This window comes from Crinia signifera, chromosome 6 (genome assembly GCF_055691185.1).
Source record: "Crinia signifera chromosome 6, ASM5569118v1, whole genome shotgun sequence".
Taxonomy (NCBI): domain Eukaryota; kingdom Metazoa; phylum Chordata; class Amphibia; order Anura; family Myobatrachidae; genus Crinia; species Crinia signifera.
The window spans coordinates 259,197,749-259,220,733 of record NC_139222.1 but is presented as its reverse complement, the minus strand read 5'-3'; the positions used below and the strand labels follow the sequence as shown (position 1 = coordinate 259,220,733).

The 22,985-nt window shown below is 45.2% G+C and overlaps 1 protein-coding gene across 1 annotated transcript; it reads right to left on the bottom strand.

Moving 5' to 3' along the window:
• Positions 1 to 284: 284 nt before the first annotated feature.
• ABRAXAS2 (abraxas 2, BRISC complex subunit) lies at positions 285 to 22,768 on the bottom strand. Its single transcript, XM_083149438.1, has 9 exons — positions 22,613 to 22,768; positions 13,251 to 13,341; positions 11,459 to 11,495; positions 8,338 to 8,404; positions 6,962 to 7,152; positions 5,633 to 5,752; positions 2,819 to 2,903; positions 2,620 to 2,734; positions 285 to 1,982 (listed from the first exon to the last, which is right to left on the bottom strand). Exons 1-9 carry the CDS (start codon positions 22,760 to 22,762, stop codon positions 1,597 to 1,599), a joined length of 1,242 nt encoding a protein of 413 aa, XP_083005564.1. The 5' UTR covers positions 22,763 to 22,768; the 3' UTR covers positions 285 to 1,596.
• Between the last annotated feature and the right edge of the window lie 217 nt (positions 22,769 to 22,985).

Here is a 22,985-nt window from a genome sequence, read left to right as displayed (position 1 = left end):
CACTTTCTCACTTTTTGAAGCTTAATACATCTGGGCCCATGGTGTGTGCGCAGATTAAGAGACCCAAGTTCAGACAAAGGCCGGACACCTCTTTAAGAACTAACTATACACCCTTCAAAAATAGTTTTTGGCGAACGGACATGGACCAGAATATCCCAAATACAACCAAAAAATACAAAATCTAAGTATTGTAACAAAAATAACCAACCTTGAAGCCTAAGATGAAACACGACCCATCTAACGATACGGATGTATCAATAAAACACACGTGAACTGAAACCTGGTTCGATAAACTAAAGCACGTTTATTATATTTGATTTGTACCAGTCTTAAGGCTGAAACTGTGCGCACCGTTCAGAGACTGACACAGGTTTTCTGTTTGGGTTTTCCTGGCAGACGTTATAATCGGCAGTAAACGTGACTTTCACGGCCAGCTCGACAGGCTGGCGGAATACAGTCCAGCAAAATAGCCAGCAGTGACAGCCCTCCCCCCATATGTCCATTTCAAGGATCAAGCACCTCAGTCCACAGTATTAGATTCTGCTTTCTTAAGAGTCACGGGGCATTTTAAGCGATTTAGTAAATTAATTAATAATAATAATAATAATAAACAAAAAAAAAATAGTGCAGCTAATTATAAAACAATTAAAACCACTGTACCCGCCGGCATGTTACAGAAGTAGAGATGGGAAGATGATTGCGGCGAATGTTAAATGCTTTCATGTGGGGAATAAATCAGCCGTAGAATGAAGTGCTGTGCGGCTCGTGAACAGATCCATTGTCCGGGCTGGCCGTCACATGACCATGTGCTAAGCTATCGCTCGAGGGAAAAGATGCGTGCAGTGTCCTGAAAAGCTTGTGCAGGGTCAGGATCTGCAGCCCGAAGAAATGTCCGGCCTGACGTCCAAGTGAAACGTGTCTCCTAAATGTACGGACACTTTGGCTTTCACAGCTCTGACAGTGGTTAAACGTTGAGGTTGGTTAAAAGGTTGTATACGAGGGAGAGTGGTGGTTCCCACAGCACCCACAGTAAATCAGCGAGTTGTTTGAATAGACGGTTGCTGGACTCGTTTGTGGGATACAAAGTAACCCTAGAAAATCTCACATACAAAAAGAATTGGGGCGAGAGCAAAAAATGTGCAATTTAGTACGCAGAGTAAAGGGAGAAACGGAGGGGATAGGGATAAATATATAGCGAATGATCAGTGACAATGAATCACCCCCCCCCCATGACTGCACCGGATATCCTTTTGGCAGTTGAGGTTAAATATATTTTAAAGAAGATTTCAAGCAAATGAAAAAAAAAACAAAAAAAACAGGCTGTGACCTGCTAGATATCCCACCTCCCTTGTTAACCTAATAATCCCTTTAATCTACACAATGCCTTCATGAGGTTGACAGTACTGGCTCAAAATATACATGAGATATACAACAAGCAGCTCAGTGTACTCCAGCAGCTCCACAGAGATCAGCGAGTACTGGAAGCTGATGGGAGTAAAAGACCCACACACAGGCAGCTGAGAGACTCCCTGCCAGCTCCGCATTGCTTACATTCCAGAATCCACAGTATGGGTGTCAGCCACCAGGGGGGGACAGTCAGTGTTGTGCCAGCTCCCCATCTGGTTGTGACGTGGCAGGATGGTAAGGCTGCTCCTCTGCCATCTCACTGTCGGGGGACTCTGAACGGTGCTGTGACTTTCTAGGATCACTTTGTGATTCGTCTGTGCCTTCATTCGCGGGTGTCTTAGAGGCTACCGCCGTGCGGTCTTTCTGGTCTTGGAGAAGGTGGCAAGAGGAGCCGACGGCCTGCGGCCTCGGCATGTCGGGTGTGCTGTCCACACCGTCGTCTGCACTGATGCTTTCTTCTGAATAGGCAGGAGGAAGAAGTTCTTGTGGCCTAGAGATGGGGCCTACACAGTCCCCGAATGTTCCCATACTCTCTGCAGGCACTTCTGTCTGGATTAGCATGGACTGGCGCAGATCTAGGGATGGGGGAAAAAAAAAAAAGCAGCTGAATCTCACTGTAAGAGGCATACCTTTCCCTATCTAAAAAGCAGGGGGGAGGAGGGTTTTCCAGTATGTAGGATGTAATCAGTAGAGTACCCAGAAATGTTAGTAACGGAGTTCTAGGTGTTACAATTATAGTTTCTTTGACTTTCACCAATGCATGCATGTTCACCTACACAGAGGGTGGAAGTACGCATGTACTGGTTTACCATGCTCCCTGTAGAGCGCATCTAATGCTGGGGACACACCAGAATGATTTGGCCTCAATCCCCCCAATTTGGATGCAATCTCGACCGATTGTATGTAAATTGGGCATGTTTTAGATCAGATTCCGATCCCCACACCAACAGCTCATATAAGCAATGCCAAGGCAAACAGGAAGGAACAGTTTAATCCCTTACAAAGGATGCTCATGTGTATGCCAACATAGGTAATGAGCGATATATATGTATCTCCTATAAAAAACTATTTCAATCTTATTCACTATTTCTCAAGTACAAATGTAGAGTTGCACGTCCAGGTAAAATTCAGAGGCTGACCACGTTGCAATTATCGGCAGCATATAGAAAACACATTTGATTTAAGTGTTGCACGGAGATAAAAGAAACTTACTTTCCCTGCAAAGTTTTTCTGCCTTCCTCTTGCAGATCTGAGCTCGCAGTTCGTCTACTTCTGCCTGGTGAGACTCCACAACCCTCTCACTCTTCTCTACCTCTTCACAGACCGCCTGGAATGAGAGCACATGGGAGGAGTTACTCGTTGTGACATCAGTGGCTCAAGACTACCGGACTGGGTAATGGCGGCTACTCACCTGCACCTTCTCTTGCAAAGCATTGTAAACCTGATAAATTAATCGGATGTCCTTCATTACACCATCTTTATCAAAAAAATTGGTACTAAAATAAAAAAACGAAGCATGTAAATGGGAGATAATGTAAGAGATACACAGTAATACGAAGAATTAACATACACAATTGTTCATTTTAAAAGGAGAGTACAAAAGCAAATTGCATCATATTTTAGGTATTTAATCACATTTCTTTATGGAAATAGACATAAACCTAGTGACAGCTTGTGAGTTTGAAAAAAAGACATCAGTCCGTCGAATTCAACTTGTCTTTAAAACTATAATGTAACATCCCTTTCCCAGTATTCCAATTGCTATAGGACTGATATTTACCTTACTGGTCCTCCTATTATAAAATATGAGGAACTGGTCCTCCTATTATAAAATATGAGGAACAGTTATATCCCTGGATGTCTGTCTCTATTAAAAAAATCTAACCCTTTAGAAATGCATTAATTGAATCAGTTGTCACAACCTTTTCTGGCAGAGAACCTCTAATCTTAACTGCTCTAACTGTGAAAAACCCTTTCCTTTGCGGTGTATGAAGCATCTTTCCCTCCAACCTTAGGGGATGCCCGTAACGCAGTTTCTGATGATCTAAGTGGTTCTCAACCTTGGTCCTCAAGGAGGCCCAACAGTGCACGTTTTCCAGGTCACCTGTCAGGTGCACTCATTCACAGACACATTTTAAAAGAGGTGGAGCTAATTAAATTACCTGAGATTCTGTGTGGAGACCTGGAAAATGTGCACTGTTGTGGGGACCTTTAGGACTGAGGTTGAGAACCACTGATCTACCCAGCTATTTCGTCTGATCACAAAGATGTAGTGGCTGTGATCAGAATGGAATCGCAGCATTAGCGTTTGCTTATTGATGCTTGAACACAGGTAACATCAGCTGGTGCCAATCATTTCCACTAATTAACTTTCTCTTAAACATAATAAATGAGAGTGGCAGAGAAAAAAAGCATTCAATCATATTGTCACCTTTCCCCCCATTTTCTAACCTTGTGGAAACAAAACAGGAACTCTCTATGTTAAATAAATAACAATTTCAGACTTCAACACTTTTGATCAGATACTGGGTGGAAGGTAAAATCCTGACACTTCCATTGTCATGGATAATGTTTTAGTGAGGTGGCCTCAAACAATGCTACATACAGGACACATAAGCATATGGGAAGCTTCTTATATGCTTTCTGACAATCCTGTATCAAAAGTCATAGAAATCTTCCCCAATCAGTGCCTTCCAATAGTTTTTTCCAAGTTTGCTTAGACCAGTGGTTCCCAATCTGTGTGCCCAGGCACCCTGGGGTGACGCAAGGATCATGCAAGGCTGCCTTGGGTTGGTGGTGAAGGACCAAATCAAATTATTTATGGTCAAAGTTACAGACAAACCCAGTGCTAGTGGCTGCCAATCCTAAAACATGTGGACAAGCAGAAGCACAACTGTGCACTACCGCATAAGTATAACAGATAGGCACAATTTACTTCATTTATAATTTTTTCCACATTTATTAAAGAACTTTTAGCCTAGGGGTGAAGTGGACAAAATCCTGTCACTCTAGGGTGCAGGGATTCAAGAAAGTTTGGGAACCACTGGCTTAGACTGTTCACTGATCTTCATGATGAACCGCTCTTGGGAATGCATTAACCAACTGTGGATGGACTTTGTCTGCTTATTAAATAGCTCAGCAAGTTAATGTCACTGTTTATAGATCTTACAACTGTGGGAAGGGATTCAGTATTGAATCCCGGCGGTCGGGATCCCGGCGTTCAGAATCCCGACGCCGGAATCCCGACAGCCGAAATGCCGACAAGGGGGGGACGTGGATCACCCCCCCTTGCGGGCTCGCTGCGCTCGCCACGCAGCGGGCCCGGTGCCTCGCTACGCTCGGCACACTAATTTATTCTCCGTCCAGGGGTGTCGTGGACACCCCAGGAGGGAGAATGCGTCGGCATTTCGGCGGTCGGGATTCCAGCGTCGGGATTCTGAACGCCGGGATCCCGACCGCCGGGATTTTAACTGCATCCCGTGGGAAGCAGTTACCAGAAGACTAACAATGTATCAATGTATAGTTTAGAGCAGAGAAGGAAAAGGGGGGACATGATAGAAACTTCCTAACATATCGAGGGTTTTAAAAAGGTACAGGTGGGAGACATTCTTCACAGGAATAGGAGCAACAGAACACGAGGACATGTACTGAATCTAGAGGGAGGAAGATTCAGGGGAAATCTGAGGGAAAATTACTTCACAGAAAGAGTAGTAGATAAGTGGAATAGCCTACCATCCAAAGTGGTAGAGGCAAATACAGTAGAACAATTAAACATGCTTGGGTTAGGCATATTGATGAAATTGATGATGATATTAAAGAAATAAAAATCAAATATGGTTTGAGGTATCATGTTTAAAAAAAGGGAAAGACTAGATGGGCCAAGTGGTTCTCATCTGCTGTCCAATTCTGTGTTTCTATGTACCAAAATTTGCTCAGAGGATGAAGTCTGTTTTATTGTCTGAAAGAGAGAGCTAGGCCCTAATAATAGAACCGAAAGGATCATAAAAAGCAAAGAGCCAGAAGGAGCATTTGTAACCAAATGGAAACACATCCTGACTTTATGGTCATGTAATGTGAGTATTTGGCCACTACGTGGCACTGTTGCAATTCCAGAGATAACCCACTGATTCCCAGCACCTAAGTAACAGTAGGTGTTACTTGTCGCAGTGTACATAAGCTGGTTTTAGCATTATAGAACCCATCACCCTGGAATGGGCATACTGACCCATGTTCTTTGATCACTTTGGCATAGTTCTGGGAGGTGTTTGGCACTGATGTTACTTTGTATTCCTGCTGACTGGTTGTGCCCAAGTTTGGAATTGTAAGAGAAACTCTCTGGTTAAACCTGGACAATAGACAAAAACAAAACAATTACTGCTCAGAATCAAAACAGAGCGATCACTTAGACAGCATTTATTGAGCGTCTTCGTACATTATCACAGGACTGTGTGCCCTGCACTTTCTGTACCTATAAGACTTTGGAACGCTGCCATAGAAGCATTAGCAGCCTTCGCAGATACCATACCCACAGTATAAAGGCGATGAAGTCACCCAAGTGCTCTCACAGCACTCATCTCTAGCCAGTAAGATTCCTTGCCAGAGGCGCATACAGAGGAAATCAGCTTTTATACAGGTTGGCTCAGGTAAACATTGGCTTCTCGTTAATCTGTCCTTAATGAGCAGGGAGACCTAGCGCAAACGTCTGTCCCTCCGACGATTTGTCTTAATCATTCTTTCCCTTCCATAATTCCTGGAATTCACTGCGAGCGAATTAAACGTGGGGGGCATTTATTCTTCTGCAAGGGGGTTATGGGAACTGATTTGCATTATCTCCCCATTGTAAATGTTCCGATGCACAGTACAGATGCGGATCTCAGCTACTGGGCGCCTGGAATAACCTATGAACACAGGGGGAACTGGCACGTGACAGAAGGGGTACCAGGCTTCTGTATGAATGCAATCTCTGTCCAACAGGAAGCCAGCTTTCCTTTCTACCATCAGTCACATTCCTCATCAGGTAATTACAGGAGCTGACCACTAGAGGTCCTCTAATAGAGGACCTCTAGTGATCAGCTCCTGTAATGATCTGTGTTTTGCGCAAACCTCGACCGTGGTGGCAGGGGCCTATTTCGGTTAATTGCGAATGAACCAGAAATGGCACCTTGGATCCATAGCTGAAGTAATCAGCAGTAAGTACTCGTGGAAACACTATGCCTGGTACAAGAGATCCATCAGAAAACAGCGCTAGTTGCGTATACAGGTCTTGGCTTAGCCCGTCATTTCATTACCACACCATCATTAGTGTTCACTCTAGCACCCTGCACATTTCAAAATCCATGTACTTCCTCTCTCCTGCCTGGGGTGTCGCTGTCTGCTGTGGTGTCTTTATCACAGTGGGGCCTGTATCTCAATACAGACCAGAATGTAGTAGAAGCACCAAAGCAGACAGCGACACCTGAGCCTATGGTGGCAGTGAAATAACAGACCAGATTTATACAGCAGCTGCTCCTGGTAAATCGGATGTATATTTATTAGGCACAGTAGCAGCACCTACTTGCGATTAGGCCTAAACAGCACGTATTCCAAGGCATGTGTGGAGGTGTTGGCAGTGGAGATGAAGCCAATGAGCAGGAAGACGAGGTCGGGCACTCCAAGAAGGTGAGTCAGCTGCTTGTGCAAAATTTGTTCTCTATAGGACATCTGCTGCTGGGTGTTCCTCCGAAACTTGTACCAGCCAATCACGTTCTGCCAGACACAAAGAGGAATTACATCTCATCCAGGAAGCATTCGGCATTATGCGAAGAGACTAAATGGGTAAATAAAAAAGTTCTTAAAATGTAAAGCAACACGCCAGGGAGAGGTGGTCAGAAATCAGGTGCTGCCTACATACACCCCTTCTAATACACAGGAACTGACCATCCAATGCCATACCTCCCAACTTTGCAGCTAAAGAAAGAGTGACAGCACAAAATCAGGGGGCGCGGCTTAGCAGCAAGAGGCGTGGCCTACAAGCAGCATCATTTTTGGGAGGTTATGCCCCCATTTTCGCTGCTGTGGCCTGACCAGCAGCTCTGTATACTGCTGGCCAGCCCGCAGCCTCTCTGCTGCGGGAATAGACGCTGTGCGCATGCGCAAAGCATCTACTGACCGGATTAAGGGGGGGGGGGGGGGCAGACGACTCCCAACTGCCCCCCCATCCCCCCATACCTGTCGCGGGACGTCTTCAAAAACCGTGACGTTCCTGCGGAAAGCAGGACAGTTGGGAGGTATGCAATACTACAGCCTATTGTACAAAACTATTGATTTGGCATCGGTTCTTCTAGTACTCTAAATCCCATTACCTCATCACTAACATGCCAATAATAGAATAGAATAGAATCAACTTTATTGGCCATGTGTGCTTGCTTGTATGAACAACCCTTCATCAACTCTTTTCCACCCACCGGAGTTCCGCTCCTTATTAACTAGCTCCAACCAGTAAGCAGAGTCCCAGCACGTCCCCTGATCACATGCAGCTTAAATCTTGGAACCCTGCAAACAGCCTCCAGCCCCCACTCAAGATCTGCACAGCAGTGCGCTCTTATCTCTTATATATGACTCCATACAGGACATGGTAATGTTACCATTTGGCTACTCCTGCTTGCTGGCCACACTCTGCGTTGCAGGAACTGAGCATCTCTTTAACACCCATTATAGCTGCGCCCTGTCCGGAATGTCAATTACAGGCAAGAGGTTGCTGCAGAGCTGCAATACTTTCCAGATCTACCACCAGATGTGTTACGGCAGGATACTCACAAAGTAATTGTTACTAAACCTGTGCACTCTAATCTAAAAAACGCAACACCCCCCCCCCCCCCAAAAAAAAACCCCACACAGCTCCCAGATTCTACTACTCAGAAAACACCAATGTTACTAAACAGCGATTCATACTTTCCGTCTGTCCTTGAGAATTCGATCAAGACTTTCCTCATTGACTGTGCCCGTGTAATCGTAGAAGCTGTCAGGAAAAAGACAAAGTTACCATCAGCTTCTAAACTACTAGACCTTTGCAGTTAAATAAATAAAAATGACTGTAAATCTGAATTCCTTCTAATATACAGAGGTGGTGACATTGGAATACATCAATGTATTATTATCACACAAGTAATACCTACTTGCCAACTGTTGAAGAGGCTTGTTCAGGCAAGTCCTGGAGCCACGTTGAAGCTGGCACCGAGGTCTGGGATGCCCGCTGTTTCATCTCTGTATTGAACAGTGAGTAGTGGGGTGACACTAGGACGCAATACAATGTGAATTGCATCTTAGTGATGGGGCAGTTCGTAGCTTGGCCAGTTATATCGGGGGTCTCCGAAAACCTCTGAAGGAAAGTGTGACCAAACGTGTGTAAGTTCTGGTGTCACAAATTCAGTATTTATATAATGTCCTCCCCTCAGCAGCAGTTGGCCATGTGTGGCATAATCCCTTATTAATGTACGCTAAAGAATTTATTGTGCTATAAGACATTGCTCAGTGTCCCTAGCAACGCTATATCAATTTAGACATTTAACTCCTAGCTGCCTACCGTCCTGTATTCTGTAGGAGACTCCCTGAAATAACAGCAATCTCCCTCTCCCTCATTAGTCTCGCAATCTCCCTCATGTCACCTAGCCCACATTACACTGTTACAGCAGTTACCTCCCCTCCTGCATTCTGTAGGAGACTCCCTGACATAGCAGCAATCTCCCCATTTCCCTCATTAGTCTAGCAATCTCCCTCATGTCACCTAGCCCACATTACACTGTTACATTTTTGGAGAAAAATTAACGAGAGACAGCTACATTTACACTGAATCATCATCACCATTTCCCAGCACTTTACCAAATATAGTAGCTCTTACTAACTGCTTTGGGGCTCATCTACATTTGGCTATAAGTTATTTTACAAGATTCCTCTCGGATGTAGCAGTACACACTCAAGCTTCTAGGTGCCACGTTCAATCTATTTTCACAATCTCTCCATATTTGGAACTAGACACGCCTTTTGGGTGGAGCATGACACGCCCCCTCAATGGGGTGCTTTGCAAAATTCTATTACCAACTATAATTTCTCTAAAACTAGTTTTCAAAAGTAGGCAAGTATGATTTAACGCTTCCATGAGAACATAATTCATACAATACGGAGTTATATGTTTTTATTACCCAAAAGAATGTTTCTATTATATGACAATTAGAACTTATGATCCCAGAGATCATTTGATTAAAATGAACTCAAACTAAAAAAAAAAATTAAATTGTTAAGGAGATCAATCCGGTTGCACTTTTCCTGCTGTTTGTACAACCCTACACAGGCACACACTGTACATCTCACATGTATAGCATTATACGCTGGTCACATACAGGGCGATTCTGAAATTCAGCCAACTACATAAGCGAGGCGCAGCCAGTCGGTGATTGGGCCAAGCACCTAAATTTCTTCCAGTGTCACCGGGCCGTTGACCTTCTGGTTGCACTGTAAGGAAAGCATCTCATAGACTAAAGATAGCGTTAAAGGGGGCCAAGCTCAGGAATACCAAGATAAATCTCACAACTAGCAGCTGCCATACGTAGTTATATGTGGTGTGTTGGAAAATGAGCTGCCACCACACATTTCCCTACTGTCCCCAGTCATTAACTCTTTTGAGAAAACATTTTTTATTTGCAATTCAAACAGTCTGGTTTAAATTAATTGTATTTTTTTTTTTTTTATAAAAAAATGGCCTACATTGAACGATGTTAATTTTCTTATTTTAAAGTGGCTCACCATTGGATCTGCTACTAGCGCTAGGGCTGTTGAGCCTGACTAGACGTTGCACCTGAAAGGGTTAGGATACATTCTGGAGAAACTTGAAATTAGTGGATTTCCCAAAAATGACTATGAATAAATATACTGTACCCTACACCCATCAGCTATAAAATTCAAGTCACCTGTCTGGTTTTGTATAGATCCCCCTCATGCTGCCAAAACCGCTTTGAACCGTTGAGGCATGTGCTCCACAAAACCAATGCATGGGAGCTGTGGTGTCGGACGCCAAGACGCTAGCTGCAGATACGGCGAGTCATGGGGTGCGGCCTCCACATCTCAATGTTGTTTCTCCTGCAGATTCCACAGATACCAGATAAAAATCTGGGAATTTGGAGGCCTAGTCAACACCATGTGCCCTTTGCCCTGTTCCCCAAACCATTCCTGATCAACTTTTGCAATGTGGCACTGCGCGTTATCCTGCTGTACGGGGCCACTGCCATCAGGGACTACTGTTGCCAATAGGGGTCTGACACAATATTGATGGTATGTGTCAAAGAAATATCCACATGCATTCCAGGTTTGAAGGATTTATAAAGAACATTGCACTACAAAAAATAATTCCAAAAAATTTAATATTGACACAATGCTTCTACCAGCTCTTTTATATACTTGTGCTGTACGGACTTGGGTACACTAAGAAGCACTGCTGAGTTACCCAGACATCTGCAGACACAGCCCCCTGAAGCACCTGTGCAGTATACACTAAGAAGCACTGCTGAGTTACCCAGACGTCTGCAGACACAGCCCCCTGAAGCACCTGTGCAGTATATATTTGAGTACACTAAGAAGCACTGCTGAGTTACCCAGACATCTGCAGACACAGCCCCCTGAAGCACCTGTGCAGTATACACTATGAAGCACTGCTGAGTTACCCAGACGTCTGCAGACACAGCCCCCTGAAGCACCTGTGCAGTATATATTTGAGTACACTAAGAAGCACTGCTGAGTTACCCAGACATCTGCAGATACAGACCCATCTAAACTGGTAGAACATTAACTGAGAACAGGAAGCTCTTCTAATTAAATGTTGGCATTGACACAGTTCAGACACACTTATGGGACATCACTCAGGACTGGAAGTGACAACTTCTCTCTCAGAACAGGAAGAATGTTACGTTTTTACTACAACACAACTTCCGCCTCCGCCCCCCCCCCCCCCCAATCATGTTTGAATAACAGCAATCAAAAGGAAATCTCAATGGTAAAATATTGCACAATAAAAAATACCTACCTGAAAAGTTTTGTGCAAGGTTCATGCCTATGGATCTCTGAAAGGTAAAAATATCAGCTAAAATAAAGTTTACATATTACTGTACACAAAACATTGGCACATATAGAGCAGACATACAGTTGTGCTCATAAGTTTATATACCCTAGCAGAATTTGTGATTTTCTGGCCATTTGTCAGAGAATATGAATGATAACTCATACATTTTTCTTTCCCTCATGGTTAGTGGTTGGGTGAAGCCATTTATTGTCAAACAACTGTGTTTACTCTTTTTAAATCATAATGACAACAGAAACTACCCAAATGACCCTGATCAAAAGTTTACATACCCCAGTTCTTAATACCGTGTATTACCCCCTTTAACATCAATGACAGCTTGAAGTATTTTGTGATAGTTGTGGATGAGGCACTTTATTTTCTCAGATGGTAAAGCTGCCCATTCTCCTTGGCAAAAAGCCTCCAGTTCCTGTAAATTCTTGGGCTGTCTTGCATGAACTGCACGTTTGAGATCTCCCCAGAGTGGCTCAATGATATTGAGGTCAGGAGACTGAGATGGCCACTCCAGAACCTTCATTTTATTTTTTATTTCATTTATGCTGTAGCCAATGACAGGTCGACTTGGCCTGGGGTTTTGGATCATTGTCATTTTGGAACGTCCAAGTACGCCCCATGTGCAGCTTCCGAGCTGATCTCGGAATTTTCCTCCAGGATTTTCTGATAATATGCTGCATTCATCTTACCATCACTTTTGACTAAGTTTCCAGTGCCTTTGTAGCTCACACATCCCCAAAACATCAGCGATCCACCTCCGTGTTTCACAGTAGGAATGGTGTACCTTTCATCATAGGCCTTGTTGACTCCTCTCCAAATGTAACGTTTATGGTTGTGACCAAAAAGTTTAATTTTGGTCTTATAACTGCAAATGAGTTTGTTGCAGAAGTTTTGAGGCTTGTCTCTGTGCTGTTTTGAGTATTGTATGCTGAATGCTTTGTGGCATTTGCATAGTAATGGCTTTCTTCTAGCGACTCGACCATGCAGCCCATTTTTCTTCAAATGCCTCCTTATTGTGCTTCTTGAAACAACCGCACCACTTTCTTTCAGAGACTCCTGTATTTCAGCTGAAGTTATTTGTGGATTTTTCTTTGCATCCCGAACAATTTTCCTGGCAGTTGTGGCTGAAATTTTTGTTGGTCTACCTGAACGTGATTTGGTTTCCACAGAATCCCTCATTTTCCACTTCTTAATTAGAGTTTGAACACTGCTGATTGGCATTCTCAATTGCTTGGATATCTTTTTATACCGTTTAATTACCTTTTCCTGCAGATCCTTTGACAATTATTTTGCTTTCCCCATGACTTAGAATCCAGACATGTCAGTGCAGCACTGGATGAAAGATGCAAGGGTCTTTCAGGAGACCAGAGACTCACTGACCTTTTATACACACACTGATTACAAGAAAACAAATCACAGGTGAGGATAGTTACCTTTAGTAGCCATTCAAACCCATTTGTGTCAACTTGTGTGCATGTTATCAGGCCAAATCTCCAGGGTATGTACATTTCTGATCAGGGTCATTTGGGTAGTTTCTGTTGTCATTATGATTTAAAAAAAGAGTAAACACAGTAGTTTGACAATAAATGGCTTCACCCAACCACTAACCATGAGTGATAGAAAAGTTTGTGAGTTATCATCCATAGTCTCCGACAAATGGCCAGAAAATCACAAATTCTGCTAGGTATGTAAACTTCTAAACACATCTGTATGTGTTGCACAAACATCCCTCTGAGTAACTCACCTATAACTTGGAGAAGTTCCGTGTTACTGATCTGAGAATCACTTATAGAGAAAGACTCCTCCTGTCTCACTTCCCCCAGCAGGAAACCTTCCTGTAATGGAAGTAATAGAATGATGTTACTAAATATCTATGAGCAAGATACAGTATGCATCCAAACACAGAGATTGGGCCCTGCATTAGGACGGGGTGGGGGGGGGGGGGGGGGGGGGAGCTAATTAGAGCACAGGGCTGGTAGTGACAGTTCATACTTGAGCCCTTTCACTGCAGGTGAAATCACAAGTGTTGCTTTACATGCGCTCAGTCCCAAAACCGTACTTTACACAGATTTCTGCTCACATCTTAGGAGGGTGCGAGCACAAGTCAGCAATAAGTGCAGCCTTGGGTCGGTTTCTAAATGGACAGTCAATAGGTCGACTGCAAAAGGTCGACATGCACTAGGTCAACACAGACAAAAGGGCTGATATGAAGTTTCACAGGTTTTTTGGGTGACACTGTCGACACAGACCCCCAATTAGTGCATCACGTACCCTCGCATGGCTCACCATGCTTTGGGCCTGGTACCTAACTTGGCACACTTTTTACGTGGATGGTAAAGTATGAAAAAAAAAAAAAAAGGTACAAATTGAGAAAAACTTATGTTGACCTTTGCCCGGTCAACCTCTTCAAACCAAAAACAATTGAATTGGCTTTTAGCAACCTTAGAAGTGACCTAACTCCAGCTAGAGAAACCACGCCGACCAACCTAACCCCAGCTAGAGAAACCGCGCCGACCAACCTAACCAACACGAGAGTAACACGCCGACCAACCTAACCCCAGCTAGAGACACAGCACCAACCAACCTAACCCCAAAACGAGAGTAACACACTGACCAACCTAACCCCAGCTAGAGACACAGCACCGACCAACCTAACCCCAGCTAGAGAATCACGACGACCAACCTAACCCCAGCTAGAGAATCACACCGACCAACCTAACCCCAGCTAGAGAATCACACCGACCGACCAACCTAACCCCAGCTAGAGAATCACACCGACCAACCTAACCCCAGCTAGAGAATCACACCGACCAACCTAACCCCAGCTAGAGAATCACACCGACCAACCTAACCCCAGCTAGAGAATCACACCGACCAACCTAACCCCAGCTAGAGAATCACACCGACCAACCTAACCCCAGCTAGAGAATCACACCGACCAACCTAACCCCAGCTAGAGAATCACGCCGACCAACCTAACCCCAGCTAGACACAGCACCAACCAACCTAACCCCAAAACGAGAGTAACACACCGACCAACCTAACCCCAGCTAGAGAATCACGCCGGCCAACCTAACCCCAGCTAGAGACACAGCACCAACCAACCTAACCCCAGCTAGAGACACAGCACCAACTAACCTAACCCCAAAACGAGAGTAACACACCGACCAACCTAACCCCAGCTAGAGAATCACGCCGGCCAACCTAACCCCAGCTAGAGAATCACGCCGGCCAACCTAACCCCAGCTAGAGAATCACGCCGGCCAACCTAACCCCAGCTAGAGAATCACACCGACCAACCTAACCCCAGCTAGAGACACAGCACCAACCAACCTAACCCCAAAACGAGAGTAACACACCGACCAACCTAACCCCAGCTAGAGAATCACGCCGACCAACCTAACCCCAGCTAGAGACACAGCACCAACCAACCTAACCCCAAAACGAGAGTAACACACCGACCAACCTAACCCCAGCTAGAGAATCACGCCGACCAACCTAACCCCAGCTAGAGACACAGCACCAACCAACCTAACCCCAGCTAGAGAATCACACCGACCAACCTAACCCCAGCTAGAGAATCACGCCGACCAACCTAACCCCAGCTAGAGACACAGCACCAACCAACCTAACCCCAGCTAGAGACACAGCACCAACTAACCTAACCCCAAAACGAGAGTAACACACCGACCAACCTAACCCCAGCTAGAGAATCACGCCGACCAACCTAACCCCAGCTAGAGACACAGCACCAACCAACCTAACCCCAGCTAGAGAATCACACCGACCAACCTAACCCCAGCTAGAGAATCACACCGACCAACCTAACCCCAGCTAGAGAATCACACCGACCAACCTAACCCCAGCTAGAGAATCACACCGACCAACCTAACCCCAGCTAGAGAATCACACCGACCAACCTAACCCCAGCTAGAGAATCACACCGACCAACCTAACCCCAGCTAGAGAATCACGCCGACCAACCTAACCCCAGCTAGACACAGCACCAACCAACCTAACCCCAGCTAGAGACACAGCACCAACTAACCTAACCCCAAAACGAGAGTAACACACCAACCAACCTAACCCCAGCTAGAGAATCACGCCGACCAACCTAACCCCAGCTAGAGACACAGCACCAACCAACCTAACCCCAGCTAGAGAATCACACCGACCAACCTAACTCCAGCTAGAGAATCACACCGACCAACCTAACCCCAGCTAGAGAATCACACCGACCAACCTAACCCCAGCTAGAGAATCACACCGACCAACCTGGTCGGAAGATGAGGTTCAATGTGGAGGTCATGCAAGGTCATGCACCTTGGGAGACATAACCAGTGTGCTAGTTATAACCTAAGCGGGGATGAATTGGGTAATTCAGTACTCAAAAAGGATTTAAGAGTCCAAATAGACAACCAACTAGGGTGTAGTGCTCAATGTAATATAGCAACTAAAAAGGCCAATAAAACTCTAGCATGTATTAAAAGGGGCATGGAAATTAGGGATTCAAAAGTAATTATGCCTCTGTACAAATCATTGATTAGACTGCACCTCGAATACGGAGTATAATTCTGGGCCCCACACTATAAAAAGGTTATCATAGGATTAGAAGAAAATCCAAAGAAGAGCAACTAAGCTTATTAGGGGAATGCAGAATTTAAGCTACGAGGAGAGATTAAGCAAGATGGGACTATTTACACTAGAGAAAAGACGTGTAAGGGGGGACATGCTCAACATGTACAAATATATCAGGGGCCAATATAAGGAACTGTCAAACACCTTTTTTTCTACTAGACAGGAATCTAGGACGAGAGGGCACGAGTTTAGATTAGAAGAAAAAAGATTTTGTTCATCTAGAATAAAAAAATTCTTTACAGTCAGAACAGTCAAACTTTGAAACTCTTCCTGAAGAAGTGGTGTCGACAGACACTATAAATATGTTTAAAATAAGGTTGGATAAACATTTATTGGTTAAAAACATCCACGGGTATGAATAAGTAACAATCGGTCTTTATAATATCAGAACATATTATACAACAAGGGATTAGCTACTATAAACATAGTTTGAACTAGATGGATGCAAGTCTTTAATCAGCCTCACCTACTATGTAACCTAACCCCAACTAGAGAATCACACGACCAACCTAACACCCCCACTAGAGAATCACACCAACCAACCTAACCCCAACTAGAGAAACCACGCCGACCAACCTAACCCCAGCTAGAGAAACCACGCCGACCAACCTAACCCCAGCTAGAGAAACCACGCCAACCAACCTAACCCCAGCTAGAGAAACACGCTGACCAACCTAACCCCAACTAGAGAAACACGCTTACCGACTAACCCCAACCAGCACCGTACAGAGGGCATAAAAATAGAACAGTACAGGGACTTAAAACTACAGTAAATAACAAAAGTCGAGTACAGATAACAAAGAGAACCACAGCTTAGATATAAGTAGTGATGGAGTAATCCGTATACTACTATGGGCTGGCGGCCATAGATAGAGATGAGCCTTTACCAGCAGGAGAGTGTGCAGGCAAAGATGGCCACTGAGTAGGAGAGAGCTGTAAGTGAAATGTGAGGAGAAAAGGGCTTTGACAACAAGTAGTAAGAGGGCTCTGCTCTGAGGAGCTAACAATCTAGTCAGAAGGGGCAACAGACAGATGACAAGGTGCAAGCAAGCAAGGTGGCCTGATGGCAGTATGAAGGAAAGCAGAGATGATCAAGGCATAAAGCAGGGGGTTGGAGGAGCAGCCTCAGGACTAGGTTATACAGCGAAAGACTATGCTTTGAAGAAGAGGTGATGAAGTGTTTTCAGTGCCTGTTTGAAGTTTTGCAAAGTCGTGGAGAGGCTAATGGAGCGAGGGAGCATGTTCCACTGAAGGGGTGCAGCACGGACAAAATCTTGAACTCTAGCATGGGAAGCAGTGATAAGAGTAGCGGAGAGGCGACAGTCATCGGATGACCATAGAAAGTCGGAGGGAATATGAAGGGAGATGAGGTTGGAGATGTATGGAGCAGTGGAATTAGAGATGGCCTTGTATGTGTGGGTGAGGAGTTTGAATAGGATTCTTTGGGGAAAGGGAGCCAGTGCAGATTTTGTCAAAGGGGAGTGGCAGAAGTGATCATGTGGGAGTGGAAGAAGAGCCTAGCCACTGAGTTGGAGGACAGATTGGAGGGGAAGTGGTCATCTCATGCAGTAGTCTAGCCATGAGATGACCAGTGAGTGGATGATAAGTTTAGGTGCACTCTGGGAAAGAAAAATGGCCTGAGGCAAGCAAGGTTGCGTATCAGGAACGGACAGGATTGTGCCAGAGCTTGTATGTGGGGTGCAAAGGAGAGGGAGGAGTCAAGAGTGACACCCAGGCAGCAGAGTTGGGGAAGTTAGGAAATATCATAGAAAACAGAGAGGGCCTTGGCCATGTCAACTTACATTATAGATACAGAAAAAAAATGCACTAAACCCACATGCTCCTGTAAATACTCAGCACTGGCTAGCTGTAAACACCAGGCCTATAGATATAAGTGATTGGGGCTACCAATAAGCCTATGAAGCACCCAACAGATCTGTCAGGGCCCTACATAGGACATACAGTACACAGAGCTATATGTTCTAGCTTTACCTATAGAAGGGACACCAACAAGATAGCACTGAAGCAGAATACTCCTACACATAGAAAACTGGCTAGGAGTTTCCCTATAGATCTTATTAAGTCCCCTAAAGATAATGTATATGTATCTCACATGAGCTCTCCAGAACTAACATTACAGACACTGGCAGGAGTTATTGGTGGCAGCTGTAATAAGGAACATACAGACTAAACATGTTCATTATGACTATAAACACGGCCATTAGTCTTTATTAGCACCTATCTATATGAACTTAGAGGCAGGATAACATTGCTTAAGAGGCCTGATTTAGGCCCAGTCACTATATTGTGCATATAAGTTGATGTACAGTACATTGCGTATGCATGTGCAGTATGGGTCCTGCATTGTTACACAGCGGCTGCAGACATCAGGTGAATGACAGACTGAAGCCATTGAAGGTGCTATGGTGTCTGTTTTGTAGGAGTGCCAGGCCAGGGTCCCCGTATTCTGACAGAGCTGCAGTGGCCGGTCTGTGTAACCTCAGGGTTACTCAGCCGGCTGTGTTACAGGTGATGGGATGCAGCAGAGGATTACACATGCATGCAGGAAGCATCATAGGACACCTCCTGCTGCATTATATGAAGGAAGCATAGATGGGCCATGCCACTGTCACGTATCGGACATTTGTACAAGTTTCAACAACTCAATTTTTGTACCCCCCATACACTAGTCCAATTTCACCTGTTTTTACCCGATTCCGACGGACCAGGTCGAGAAATCAAGTGAAAAAACAGGCCAAATAGCAAGTGTTTGACATCTGATCTGATGCGCGGTCCCATGTGAATCAGATTGGATCCTGAGATTGAACCTGCTGCCCCAATGATAAATCGCAATCTGACCCATCAGCAGCAAATCACGGTGCTTTTTAGCACCTGCAATATATCACATCTGATTTCTCTTGAAATCCACCGGCAGCTCCCCAGGAGTCCTTTTACATGTCATAAATCGCATGTGACTTATCCTATGTAAAAAAATGGCACAGGACTCCCAGGGAGCTCAAGGGAAGTCGGGCCCAGCTTATGTCTCATACATGTCAGACAAGTGTATGGGGGCCTTTAGACCAGCGAGATTTTAAATAAAGTGTCACTGACTAGTTGAGACTCAAGAGGGAGTGTAAAGAAATCCAGATTGTTTGACAGATCCAAAAACCTACAAATGTATAGGTTATTTCATCTGCCCGGGGTGGGGGAAATCAATTTGTATATAAGGACATTAGGGCAGCACGGATGGTGTAATGGTTAGCATTACTGCCTCACAGCACTGAGGTCATGGGTTCGATCCCCACCATGGCCCTAACTGTGCAGAGTTTGTATATTCTCCCCGTGCTTGAGTAGGTAGGTTCATTGGCTTCCAACAAAATTAACCCTAGAATGTCTGTGTGTGCGTGTACATGTGGTAGGGAATATAGATTGTAAAGCTCCACTGGGGCAGGGACTGATGTGAATGTTCAAATATTCTCTGTAAAGCGCTGCGGAATATGTATGGGCTATATAAGAAACTATTAAATAAATAAATGAGGACAAGAACATATGAAAGACCCAGACATGCCCATACACACTGCCTGCGACATCTCGCAGCAGTGTACGGACACCCGACAGAGTGCGAGCCGCCAGCGGCAGGGACACATGCGATCCGCTGTGATGGATCGCATGCACCTCTGCTTCCCGCCCGCCTCGCCGCCTGGAGAAACGGGTTTTCCACCTGGTCGGGTCCGATGCGCAGGTTAGTAGAACTATTTGATTTTTTTTGGCACCTTGACCAAATGCCATGAACAGTCTGTGGAATATATTAATGTAATTACTACAATCAAATATTAATATAACTACTGCAGGAGAAGGGATTAATTCTCAAGAATGCAATTAACATCTAAATGCCTAATGAGCAGCAAGAGTGTGCTATGGAATTATGCAACATCCAGCACACAACCTCCCCCACCATACACCTTGACTACCATGTGACACAGACAGCTAAACAAATTAAAACAGGGGGAAAAGGAACGAGAACAAGAACCTACCTGTATTGTCAGAGCACTGACCAAGTAAAACCATTACTCTCCAAGTCCTGCACAATAACAGAGACATGACAATACACACTGACACCAGTGCTGAATGCAATGTGTGGTCACAAAGCATCATACTGACAGTGACAACCAACCCAAGTTCCCACATTCACTGCACAAGTTCAGTAAACCTTGTGACATATGGAGGTCATGTATACAAGTGCCTAGGCATGGTCATGCTTGAATTTTGTGTGTGTGCGTGCGTGTGTTAAATGCTTGCCCACATTGAGCTTGGTTTGCATATGGTTTAAGAGAATATAGAGTTTAAACTAAAGAATTCAGTGACCTGCTTGATACCAGCACCATTGGGCCATACCAGTGATTTAACACATAGACCTAGATGAACTAACCCTGTTAGAAGTTCATATTTCAAATACCATCCAGAAGTACTTTACACTAAACCACACCACTGGTGCAAGGCAGTGAAGAGTTCATTCTAGCATGTCCCGTTTTCACCTGCATTTTTCTTGCTACCTCAAAGCATCCCTGACATACCCAAACCTACTCAAAAGCTCTTTTGTCATTATTAGTGCAGTCAAATTGCTTTTCACTGAAAATCACAGACTGCGATATCGGCAGCTATTTGGGTAACTGTATGTACCACATACATTTCCAGTATTGTTGAACATAATGCCTCATCCTTTATAGATACACTGTCGCCATGGCTAGCGCATCACAATGCTCCTTTACCTCTTTCATTTCTTATAACAATACAGCATAAGCTCGTTAATAATCAATCGTGACTCTTGAGGCGGTTCTACCTTGTTTGCAATACAATTTATTGCTTGTATATTGTCTGTTGTATTTTACTGAGAGTGACACTATTTTAATTTGCTGTATCCCTTTTCCCTTACCCATCTGTCCCTATTTTATTTTCTGTTCACTCCCTTTCCTCTTCAAAAATATATGTATGTTTGATCACTTTATTGAAAATTTTTCAATAGACAAAAAAAAAAAAAAAAAGATAGATGTCTGAGATCAGCAAGTCAGATGACCAGTATTGTCACTTCTATGACAGTACAGTTTACAGAAGTTGAAACATTGGTACAAAATGAAGTAAAATGAGGGTATATAGCAAATAACACTAGACTAGAGCATACCAGCTTGTTAACCTTCCGCCGGATCCACATGCGAGTATGACAAGTTAGCAACAGTACAAAGAATATACTTAACCCAACAGATACAGGGTCAAAGCCTTAAGAACGAAACAGATGCCACGTGCCAGGCATGTCCGAGTCTCTCTCTTCGTTCAACATGCAAACTATTCATAACCTTCCAGTCTTACATGAACTTAAAGGAACCTCCATTCTAGGAGTATTTTCTGGTCCTAACAGCAGCTCAGAGTTCTCACAAGAGCAACTTCCCCGGCAAACACCATCATCACAAGATCTGGATGAGAATCAAGACCCAACCCAAAAGTCCAAGACAATGCGACTTGAGCAACAAGTACACCACCCTTCTCGTGCACACCCTCTGTCACTGGCCCATTTACTTGTCAATCCCTTTATCCTTTTCTCATGTTCCGGGCGTAGATCAGTCTCCTGCATGACCTCACGGATACTGGTCTGAGTTCACGCCAGCTGTCATAACTGTAAAGTGCCAGTTCCACAGTAAAGGTCTTCTTATGGGCCTCCAGTCTTTAAAATTATTCCACTAATAGCATGCACACTTGGGCAGTCTATAGACAGGGTACACTGCCCCGGAGGAACCCTCCATAGACGTGGAAACACTGCCCCAGTGGACCAAATTATAGTCACTACCAGGGAGGATGCCTCTATAGCTGGGGACACTGCCCCAAAGGACCCCTCTATAGCCACTTCCAGGGAGGATACCTCTATAGCTGGGGGACACTGCCTGGTAGGACCCCTTCAAAGCCATAGGCCAGAAGGATGCCTTCACAGACAGGGAACACTGCCCCGGAGGACCGCTCCACAGATGAATACTGCCCTGGAGGACCCCCCATAGCAGCTATCCGGGAGGATGCCTATACAGCCAAGGGACACTGTGTGGGAGGAGTGGACCCCTCCACAGACGGGGGACATTGCCCCGGAGGACCCCTCTATAGCAACTACCGGGAGGATGCCTATATAGCCGGGGGACACTGCCCCGACGGACCCCTCTATAGTCACTACACAGGAGGACCCCACTACAGACTGGGAACACTGGCCGGGAGGACCACTCTATAGCGGGAAGAGTACACAGGGATAACATCGGGCTAGCCGGCAGCTCACAGCGGGGAATGGCAACCTTCACCACACCCGGACACTCACACCCCGGGTCTGATAACTGACAGCTCCCCAGCCCCTTCCTCCCCCTGAGAGACACCCGCTCCCGGCTCATTCCACCGGCTCCCCGCACCGTTCCCAAGCCCCGGACCCGCGTCACTTACGTGATCCGAGCCGCTGTTGCTGCTGTGGTAACACAGAGAGCTGAACGTATAGCCCGAAATGGAAGCCGCCATGATGGTGACCCGCTCCCTCCCCCTGCGCAGCGCGCCGCCGCCCTGCCATGACGTCACACGCACGCCGCCGCCAGGCATGATGGGAGTTGTAGTTTCCGCAAAAGAGCGCCAGTAACTTGTGGGAGGAGTTCTCTTCGTAACAGGTTCCTCTTCCTGCTCACTGGACCTGCTGGACTTGTAGTCTCCAGTCATTCCACACCCGGTGGTCTCTGTACAACCTGCCTGCTGGGACCTGTAGTCTCCAGTCCCTCCACTCTGCGTTTACTGGTGACAGCAGCATGGCAAGAAAAAAGCGGAGGAA